The sequence below is a fragment of the Mustela erminea genome, chromosome 5 (genome assembly GCF_009829155.1).
Source record: "Mustela erminea isolate mMusErm1 chromosome 5, mMusErm1.Pri, whole genome shotgun sequence".
Taxonomy (NCBI): Eukaryota; Metazoa; Chordata; class Mammalia; order Carnivora; family Mustelidae; genus Mustela; species Mustela erminea.
The window spans coordinates 131,246,731-131,257,924 of record NC_045618.1 but is presented as its reverse complement, the minus strand read 5'-3'; the positions used below and the strand labels follow the sequence as shown (position 1 = coordinate 131,257,924).

At 47.6% G+C, this 11,194-nt stretch overlaps 1 protein-coding gene across 1 annotated transcript in view; it reads left to right on the top strand.

Annotated features, from left to right (window-relative positions):
• The first annotated feature begins 588 nt into the window (after window positions 1-588).
• The window catches only part of IFT43 (intraflagellar transport 43), an 80,799-nt gene continuing 70,193 nt past the window's right edge, over window positions 589-11,194 (top strand). The window contains exons 1-2 of the mRNA XM_032344871.1: window positions 589-684; window positions 3,821-3,913. Of these exons, the coding sequence (XP_032200762.1) occupies window positions 631-684; window positions 3,821-3,913 (147 nt within the window). The 5' untranslated portion in view covers window positions 589-630. The remainder of the gene's footprint in view (window positions 685-3,820; window positions 3,914-11,194) is intronic.

The window sequence follows — 11,194 nt, the reverse complement described above, 5'->3', positions numbered from 1 at the left end:
TCACTATGTGGGGGTGTTGGAGGGATAACTTGACTTTTGAACGTTATCACTACTTAGGCATTTGACATTTTGGTTCAGTCTCTGTCAACTTCTTGAAGGCAGAGATTATGTATATTGCATGTTCCATGAGAAACTATTTATTTGCACCTGACCACTCCCCCCTCCCGTGAGCCTGTTTTCTTATCTGTCCTGTGGAAATAATAGGCGCACCTTGCTTTTCACATAAGGTTATTATACCCTTCCCGTGAGCTAATAACTAAGGAAATCCTTTGTTCATAGTAAGGGCCTATATAAATAGGAAGGATCAATTTAATCACTACTATTAGTAGTAGGCTTTGCACTTAATAACCTATATTTAAACAGAGCTACACACGTAGACAGTTCCTAAAGACTAACATTTTTTTCGCTGTCCCATAGGAGCGGCCCTAGCAGGATTTAATAGCTGGGGGTTTCTTCCAGAAGTCAGGCAAAGCAGTTTAGGAAAGTTTTGGTTTAAATTCAGAGGTGGCACAGGGACTCCAGGAATCCTGCGGCGGTTCCTTTAAATATTGAGATGAAAGGGCGGAGCCGTCGTCAGGGACGCGACTGCGCCGCTTGGTTTCCAGGAAATGACCTCAGGCGGCCGCGGAGATGGAGGATGTGCTGGACCTAGGCGAGGAGCGGCGCAGCGGCTTGGCCACCTCCGTGAGGACCGACTTGGGGGCTTGGGGCTAGGATTTGGCGGGTGGTGAGGGGCGACCTAGCCGGCCCGGCTTCCCGGAGGCGCCTCTGCCTGGCCTGTCGCAAGTGGCCGGAGCGGGCGGACGCGGAGCCGCGGGAGGGTGAGGCCGGTGAAGAGGCTGCCTCAGCCGCCCCGCCCCCGGGGCAGCGCTGGGCTCCGCCGCTCCGGGCCTGGGGTTTGCTTTCTCTAAAATTCTCTGAAAGCAAAAAAAAACAGATCCTGCCCCCGCCGGCCTCTGGGACCAGTGGGAAATTTCCCAGCCAGGCTCCGCTTTCTGGAGCCGTGAGTGCCAACTCCCCTAGAGCGGGCATATCTGAGGGTGACTGGAGGCATCCTGGGCCAGAGTCGCACTTGCACCCATGCTAGAGTTTTTTTCCCTTGAGAATTCTCATGCTGTAATTTCGTGTAAAAACCTCAGTGTTTTATGCATGGAGGGCAGGCTGGTAGGCTGGCGCTGACTGGAAGGGCCTTTTCTTGCCCCTTGAGTTCCCAAGGGGTCGTGGGCACTACCTTATTTTTATGGTTTAGGAATTATAACGTGAAGGAGTGGCTAGGTGCTGGGGGCCCAGAGGTCAGATGGAGTACGAAGCTGCTTACTGGGTTAAAAAAAAAAAAAAAAGTGAGCATTGTGTGTCAACTGTACCCAAATCTAAAACATTAACAACAAACACACGCTCCCAACCTTGGTTTCCTTATCTCTAGAATGGAGATGCTGATAATTCAAAGTAAAGTGCTGCAATGAAAATGAGACAGAGTAACGCCTGGGAAGCATTTAATGCAGCGCCTGTCATGTGCTAAGTTATTAGAAGAAGTTCGCTGCTATGACTTCTGAGGCTGCGATTTACCTGGTTGTGTATATAGTCTGTAGATCATCTACCTAGATTCAAGACCCAAGTTCAGTGTTGTAACTCCATCACAGTCCCATCAAACCCTTTTACCTTTAAAATTAGTCAGGACCGCAGTCACTAGAAGATTGGGGCACACGGCAGGTCTTCAGTTTCTGCTCTGGAATCTCTAAGTGTTTTGAAGGGCCCTGATAGCATCAGATGTCCTCCAAGGTATTGGAGAGGAGCGCCCCTAGGGGACAAGAACAACTGTTCTAGGATGAAGCAGGTCCCTTGACTGACTAAAGAGAATATTAGGTCACCGGGTCTTTCTGAGATGTGAACTTGTTTAGTCCTTGGGAATGTAAATGTAGTTATGCATTCATTCTTTCAACAAATATTTATTGTGTATCAGACATTGTATATCAGGCATTGTGTTAAGTGCTGGAGATGTAGCAGTGGGAAAAGAAAAATGGAAAAACCAACAACACAGGGATATCTGGCTGGCTCAAAGCATGGTGGACCATGTGACTCTTTTTTTTTTTTTTTTTAAGGATTTATTTATTTATTTGACAGGCAGAGATCATAAGTAGGCAGAGAGGCAGCCAGAGAGAGAAAGAGAGAGAGAGGGAAGCAGGCTCCCCGCAGAACAGAGAGACCAATGCGGGGTCAATCCCAGGACCCCGGGATCATGACCTGAGCCAGAGGCAGAGGCTTTAACCCACTGAGCCACCCAGGTGCCCCGAGCATGCGACTCTTGATCTCAGGGCCCATGCTGGGTGTAGAGATTACTTAAAAAAATAAAATCTTAAAAAAGCAACAGCAACAACAAGCAAAGTCCTTGTCCTCAGAGGAAATCCGGCGGGGGAAAATGGACAATAAACAGACTATACATTTAAAATACACCTACATCTAAATATAGTAAAGTAGTTTTTCTACCAGTCATTCCTGTGGATTTATACAGGGCCTTCAAAAAAAGCTTAAAACCTTAAAATACTTTACAGTTATTAGAGAAACCACCCGGAAACCGCATTTAGAGACAAGATCGTTGAATTTTTGTTTTAGCACAACCACTGTGCATGGTACACCATGTTCAGATACCAAGTGCTAGGACAAGTGGGAAAGGGGAGAGATAGGCAGAGGGGTGGAACTGTCTGCCTCGGAGGAAAATGAGCTGCTGATCAGAAAGATTGTTTCCATCATCCCCGAAACCTAAATTACTGGCTTGAATTTGAAATGTAAACATGTCATAGGGTTTTTTATGCAACTCCCATGTAACCCCTCTCAATGTATTGGTGCAGACAGTTCTTAGAACATCTGAAAACTGAAACTCCAGCATGGGATAGTGGAAAGAACTGAGAAGCTGAAGACAGAAGAAGATTGTGCTTTTCGATTTTCTTCTGCCATTTCCTTGCCTTGCTGGGCCTCACTTTCCACACTTGTGAATTGGCATCAGCCCTAGTCCCTGCTCCTGTGAGAATCCAGTGAAGCCACATCAAATGAGATTTTATTAATGAGTGCTTATATTAATGCTGGTTTTAGAAAAGCCAACAACTGAAATATAAATATTTCAACATCCACCAGTCTGCCTAAATAAAGTTTTGTTTCTGTGCTGGGAAGCGTTTGAGACACAGAGCCTCCAACCCAGGAAGGCTTTGGGGAACACCTGCAGATGGTTCATTTGATAACTCAGAATTTAAAGCGTTCTGATTTCTGAAGCTGATGGCTCAAAATTCTCGTAAGAGATTTTCTTTACTCTCTAGAAGCACAAATCCAATTAGTGTATGCGTCAGAGCAAATGCGAACTATATTTCTCTGGTGCTAGTTGCCATGGAATTTGAGGATACTTCCCCCCCAGAAGCCTTTTTGATAACAATTTCATGCCAGGCTGCAGCTTTGAAATGAGGCCTTTCTAGAATCCTGCATTGGAACATGAGAGCCTTTGCCACCTTCTTCCCTAAACTTTGGCACGAGGTCTCCGTTCATTCTAGAGGAATGTCTGTGTGCATTTCTTTGGGTAGGAATGATCTATGGCTGTTAAAAGAGAAACGCCTGGTCATTAATCCAGGAATTTCATATTTTCCTATCAAATAGAAGGGGCATCAGGCGTTATTTTAAGGGTATGGAGCATTTTTGAAAAATATGTTCAAGTTGCTCAAATTCCATCCTCCCCCCCGCCCCCCGCCTCAAATCCTGTCCTTTTACCTTCCCAGAATTCTCGTTCTCACAGTGGCTCAAAGATGTTTGGGTCAGCAGCACTCATCTCTCCTTACAGGGGCCGAAGATGGGTCGCCGAGCTCAACAGGAGGCAGCTCAAGTTGAGAATCATCTCAGTAGCAAGAACTCCTCTTCAATTCTGACTGGAGAGGTAGGTGTTAAAAAAAAAAAATGCTTTCTAAGAGTAAGTAATTACTTAATGAGCAAGGATTTGGGATTTGATATCACTTCTCTGTAATGCCAGCCCTTCCTCCTATCTTGATTTAGGAATTCCCTTCCTTGGCATTCATCCTGGTAGCAAGAAATGAAAGAGGAACGTTTTTTTCTTTGAAGCCAGAGTAGTTTCTGGGCATTGCGTTATATTCTCAGGGAAGACGGTTCTTAAGTTCGCTGAAGCCAGGGACCGGGAAGTTTCAAAATCCAGTAGAAATCCAGGTTTTTATTTCTGCCGAATCAGTGCCAGCGAGGCATGCTGGTGATGTAAGGTTGGATTACACAACTGGACGTTTGCTCTCAGTGGTGACCTGCACTTGCTACAGTTTTCAGGCAGGAAGGGGATTAGTGCTGGCCTTACTTCCCTGGAAACTTTTCTGAGTGGCCTGGAATTGTGGGACTTTATCCAGCTACTCCACGGAGCATGGGTAATCCTGATGAGGAACACTTTTAATGCCAGGGCACTATTTTTGGCAGTTTACTCAGACCCCCTTTGTTTTGTATCTTCCTTTGTCCGTTTGAATAAACTGTGCTCTTTTCAAGAACCAGTTTCGGGATAATCCCTCCGTCGGCTCTTCCTAACTTCCGCAGGCCAGCGTAGGGCTTCTTCTTGGTGCCCGTAGTACCTGTTGTAGGACATCTGCATGTTCTCACACAGTGTGCTCATTTTCTTTTTAGGTGTTTATCTGCCCCACTATGCAGTGAGTTCCCACACAGCAGGAAGTCTGGCTTCTTCTCAGTTCTTTAGTTCATTGGCCATAGGAGGTTTAAAATCGATGAGGGGCCTTCGCTGAGATGCCTAATGAGCTAGGCAGGTGCCTGAGCAAAGCATGCTGAGGACAAGACACAGGTACACTTACTTACGGTATCACAGATGTAGGAATAGTCTTCACTTTCATGGGGAGCAAGTTCTCTAGCACTTCTGTGAGCAGTCCACATGGCCCTTTCGATGTGTCTTTTACTTTCTTACTTATTGTAGAGATGTGGGTACAGAGCATCATTACTCTAAGGAAACTGTCATTCCGGTTCAGAGCTGCTGGTGGCTGGCCCATGGCCTCACTGCCTGGACACCATAGGGAGGGGGTGGGAGACGGGTTGTGCGAACCAGAGGCCACCTGTCCCCCGTAAAGAGGAAACCACTGCCTAGCTAAAGCTGATGGACACTGTGGGGAACACAGGCCCAGTATTGCCAGATCCTCTGATTTTCTGAGAGATGCTGGCAGTCTAAAATTTTGTGAGAGAGCAATACATTTTTATAGGTGAACAACTAATTATAACAAACCATCATGTAGGCTGGATTAGGCCCATGGGTTGTCAGTTGGTGACTTTAGCCCAGAGCACCTGCATTATAGTGCTTATTACGTTGTATTCTAGTCATTTCCATGACTGGCCCCCTCATAAGAGGTGAGCTTTTGGAAGGCTGTCCGTCTCTCACAGTGCCCAGCACAGGTGTGAGGCTGACAGGACCAGGGTTGAGGGGGGTGGGTGGTGAGGTGCACCGTGTGCGGACGGGGGCCGTCACAGGCTGAGGAAGAGTGGCACAGGATGGCAGGTGGGTACATAGTGGTGCACCGGAGGCCCCGGTAAGGGGGATGGTGGTTCAGTGTGGGGAGATGGCGGAAGAGGACATATCATACCCATCCCTGGATCTGAGGGAGCTTGACCTACAGTAGCATATGCCTGCCAGAAGAGAACGGCCAAGCAGAAGACTGGGTTAATGGAGTCTCCTCTTGGCCTCTGGCCGCTTTAGACTGTGGGTCCAGGGACATCTTCCCAATAGCAAATCCTTTTCTGCTATTCTTTCAACAAATAGTTACTGAAGTTTATTATGTGCCAGGCACCATTGCAGAGGGTTGGCATATTTTAGTGAACAAAAGAGACAAAATCTCCTGCCATATTGGAACTTTCACTCCTGTGATCACTGGTAGCCGGAAAGACCGATCACATGTCTACTTAATTGTGAAGGAGGTTTCAGCCACCTGTGGTGGTTAGGTGATGGGCCTGTGGTAGGGCAGGATATCTTGGAATGACCTGCTGGCCTTGAGGCTCTGTGTAACCCCCACACCAAATCAGCTTCCTGGCTGGGGTCAGTAGGCATTGTTCACCTACCCATCGCCTTCCCCGTGGATCCCAGTGAGAGTCAGGACTGTGAGCGGCTAAACTTCAAAAGCACAGACAGGGTTTCAGCCTTTCTGGAAGACCTATGTGTTTCCGCAGGGACATTCACCTCTGGGCCTTAGCTTTTTTCTGAGAGAACATGATGAAAAGTCATTCTGTTTTTGCCCAACTGGTGCCTCCAGCAGTGACAGGCCGGTCAGAATTCCAGGATTCCTTCTCTCCCTGGGCTGACTGAGGTTTAAAGCGGTGTGGGCAGCCTCCCCCAGGGCCAGATGCCCTGTGTGCTGTGTGGGACTTTTCGGCTGTTTCTTTCTAAAATTAGATCCCAGGACTCTGGTGTGTGCCCATTTACATTCCAGTTCTGAGCGTATGGCCTGACGTGTTTATTTTTGTCCCCTTGCTGACTAGATCCTAGGAGGAAGCTATCCCTGCAAACGTAAACATGGCACCTGGGGGCCATTCCGACATCCTGGAGTGACTGTAGAGATAGGTAGGAATGTTTGTTTTGAGGCGAGGTGGCGGAGCTGGTTGCTCTGGTAGAGGAGACAGAGAGGCAGTCTGCTAGAACAGAGAGAACACAGGGCCTGACACCACAAACCGGGACTGGAGACCGGCTCTGCTAATTGCCTGGATCTTGGACAAGTCCACTGATCTCGCTAATCCTCCATTTCACTGTCTGTCTAGTGGCGGTAACAATGCCACCAGGTTGCTGTGGGGATTAAGGGAGAGATGCGTTTGACAGCACTACACGCCTTGTGTTCCTTCAGGAAACTCGTGAGTAGATGAGGATTGGACAGGGCTTTGCCATTTTAATTACAGGGCAGCCACGTAGGAGGCCAGGAGCCTGGGTCTCCTGTCAAACTGACTGCGAAGTCTCTTCGAGAGCGCTACTCCTTATCCCTTCAGGAGACTGGTAGTGATCTAAAGCAGGCTTTGTGCTTCCTAGGTGCAGGGGGCCATTCCTCATGAAGAGTGGGTAAGGACACAGGGCTTGGGGTCATACAGGCCTGGGTTGAAATCCTGGCTCTGCCACATGTGAACCCTACTCAGCAAATTATTTAACTCTTTCGTCCCACCCTTCTTTTGTTTTGAGATTTTATTTATTTGAGAGAGAGAGAGAGAGCGAGTTCCTGAGAGTGAGTGGGAGCACAGTAGGGGCAGAGAGAGAGAACGTCGAGCAGACTCCCTGCTGAGTGTAGAGTCTACCTTGGTGGAGACCACCAAAGCCAAAACCAAGAGCCGGGACGCTTAACTGACCACGCCGCCCCGGCGTCCCAGGAGCACAGCACAGGCTTACCTCACTCAGCCTCAGTTTCCTCATGGGTAAGGCAGGAGTCATGTTATCACATCCTCCACAGGGCGGCTAAAAAGAAAAAATAAGATAATCGATGTAAAGCCCTTCACACAGTCTGGCACGAAGCACCCAGTATGTTGCTAATTGTTATTATTTCTGTAGGACTTGGATTCTTTTTATTTTGCCTTAACCCTCTCTGCTAAGGTTGAAAACGGGTAGCCTTGATGTTGAATGTTGCCTGTAGTGATGTCTTGTTTGATCCTTACAGAGCTAAAGCTTTTAAAATTCGGTTGTTACTTATACATTAGGAAACTTGACGTGAAAATCCCAATTCTGGGCTTCTCTTTAAAATCAGAACTTCTGGGGCGCCTGGGTGGCTCAGTGGGTTGAGCCGCTGCCTTCGGCTCGGGTCATGATCTCAGAGTCCTGGGATCGAGCCCCGCCTCGGGCTCTCTGCTCAGCAGGGAGCCTGCTTCCTCCTCTCTCTCTGCCTGCCTCTCTGCCTACTTGTGATCTCTCTCTGTCAAATGGATAAATAAAATCTTTAAAAAAAAATAAAAAATAAAAAAAAAATAAAATCAGAACTTCTGGCACAGTGGAAATGCTGGGCTGGTAGCCCCACCCCCTCCACCCCCCAGGGGCGGAAGTTGGCAGGAGCTGGCCCGAGCTGATGTGTGGCCTACCTCATGCAGTTTGCTGCACCTTCCTTTCATACACCTGTCAGGTTTACTCACATTTGATCTGCCTTCTATTTCCATTGAACTTGAAATCTCCTGGTCTTTGAGGATGGATCTATTTTCAGGCATTCTTGTGCATCTCTTAGTATCAATAATTTAGCCACATGCATCAGACACTTGATCCCAGTGTTTGAATCAAGCAGACATGATTTAAAAAAAAAAGATTTATTTATTTCATAGAGAAAGACAGAGAGTGAGTGAGCAGGGGGAGGGACAGAGAGAGGAGGGGAGAGAGAATCCCAAGCAGACTCTGTGCTGAGTGTGGGGCTTGATGCCAGGCTTGATCCCAGGATGCTGAGATCATGATCTGAGCCAAAACCAAGAGTCGGATATTAACTGACGGTGCTGCCTGGCTGCCCAGGCATGATTTTTCTAACAGCAGGCAATCCAGTGGAGGGCAGAGTAGGGCAGGTGCAGTCACTGAGCAACATCATGCCTTACCCTGGCCCCTTCTAGCTTCCTCCTCTGCCATCTGGAGCTTGTGACTTGCTCCTATAATTGTCAGATGGCTGGTTGCTCCCCAGGGGTCAGACCTGCATTTTAGGTAGGGAGAGGGGCAAGAGTTTAAGAGTTCAATGTATTTGTCCACTAAGTTTGTTTTTTATGAGGAAAACAGTAGCCAGAGACCTCACCAAGGAGACTTCTAGTTATATTTCATTGATCAGAACTGGTTCTTCAAACAGCCTGAGTTTCTAGGGGCTCTTCAGTGAGGCCTGTTGCCACAGCCATAACATGGCAGTTTGGGGTGGGGGAGACTGGCTGCTGAGTAGGTAGTTTCCAACTGATGTGTCATCACTTTTTTAAAAAATTGAATTCATACACAGATTTTTTTCCCATAAATTTGGGTATGACAGGAAAGAATTATTTTTAGTAACAACAAAAAAATCCACATTCCTCTCCAGAGTTCTAATTCGAAGTCATGTAGAGATCAGTGAGACATATATGCCCTGAAATTTCCAAGATACCTGATTGAGTTACCTTTGTCAACTCTTCTGGATCTTTTCCTTCTGCCCATTTTCTCTGTTGCCTCCCGGGGCTCTTTGCCTCTACCTGTGGCTCGGTCCAGGTGATGAAATGCTTCCTCCCTCTCTGAGAGGAGAGGGGAAGGTCTCTTTCTTTGACTCGTCCTTCAGTAAGTTTTGAATACTTTGCAAGAACTCCAACCATTTGATTGTACTGAGTAACCTTAAAAATGAGCTCTTCGTGTAGTTTCGCTCAGAGTTGGTCAGAGTCATACCTACTTTTTTAGGGATGTCGTAAAGAAATTAAGTAATACAGATAAAATGCTTAACACAGTCTCCAGCTCACAGGAAACAGCAGTTATCGAGAAAGTTTTTGACTGCACTCTTCTGTCTTGGGGACTTTGGGGGTCACCTGTCACAACTCAGGGTTGGATTACTAGCTGCATAGTTGAGTGGTAGTTGAGGTTGGTATTATGGTTACAGATACTGTCCCGTGATGCATGTCTGCATGTCTGTAGTATGTACCTTTCTCTGGTCAGGGCAGCTCTGAGAGTTTCTCTGCCTAAGCTTTCACCTTCTGTTGATACAGATGATTCTGCCCTTAACACACTCCCTCAAGACCAGGACATCTTCTACCATAAGTTACACTACTGAATCATGGGATTCGTAAAAAGTGATCTTGGGCAAAAGCTGTCTAGGTCTGGTCATTCTTTTGGATGAGCACTTCTCACTTGGGTCTAGATCTCTTTGTGGCTTAACTTTTAGTTTGCAGACTCTCCCTTTCATAATAATTTCGGCTGATGTTGGAACGATTGCCATCTCTCGGTAACTGCATGTGAGGTCCTCGTTAAGGCTCATGGTGGCTCTTGAAGCAGCGGCTACTCTTACCCCATATTAGCCATGAAGACACTGAGACTTCGAGAGGTTGGACGACTGGTTCAGAGTCATCCAGCTCATCTCTGACTCTAGTCTGATCTCTGTGATTCCTGCTAGATAGGTAGGTGCACAGCCCTCCCAGCAGAGAAAGGCTTTTGGAGAGGGAAGAGAAGCTTTTGGGTTACTCCCTTGGAATCCTTCTGGAGCGCGAGTAAGTTCTCACTTGATGACCCTGATCCATCCACTTGTCCGAAGAAATGTTTGAGTCACAGCTGTTCCCTTTCTCTCCACCCCCCATCCCTTCAGTGTTCCTCCTAGGACGCAGAACTGAAAGTTAGCCAGATTCTCTCGCAGGAATCTGAGCAATGCTGTTGGGCTCATGTTCCCAAATTAGGCCAATTTCCTCATCCCTCAGCAGCTTCACGCAGCTGGAGCTCCCTTGGTGCTTTGCATGACGTCTCTCGCCCTCTGCCTGTTCCCTGACTGCTCTGCCAACCGGGCAGCTATTTTCAGCCCAATAGGGTTATCTGCTGACCCTTTTTGGTGACATTTTTCTTCTTTCTCACAAAAATAACTTTCCTGATTGGTCACATTTTTCAGCCTTTTTCGTAGGCGCTCTCCAATGGGCTGGGTTGAAGGATGCTCCTGATAACGTCGTCGAGGAGGGATGCAGGGAATTTGATGAAGGACTGTTTTGTGAGGAATGCGTTTTCCACACTTCATATTTATGTCGTGCTTCGCATGCTTCGGTTTTGAACTCTCTCTCTCATGGTGGGCGACGCACATCACTCCCCATCCCTAGGGCCGCCACTGTGGGGGAGGGAATGTCAACTGAGGGCAGAGCCTGTCCTTAGAAACAGCATCTTTAGGTTTTCTTCCAGCATTGGCTTGAGCCCTTTCATTGTCCCAGCCCGATGCACGGGAACACCTCGTGCCTCGGTTTGCTCCCTGTAAGGGCAGGGGGAGTCACTCTTGCTGGTTTCCACGAGTCCCAGGTTGAGAGGCGGTGCTTGAACAGCACCTGAAGGTTCTCTTCGGCCTCTGTAGGGTTAGGTGAGAAATATATGTGAAGAGTTTAGCCCAGGGCCTCACATTAGCTGTTGTTCAGGTGATCTACACAATGTGAGAAGAAGACCTCGTTATCGTTCTGTCTTTAATCCCCGCTCTGCCAGTTTCGGGGTGTTTGCCCTGGGCACTTTCTTTATCCACCCAAACCCTGGTTCCTTGTCTCC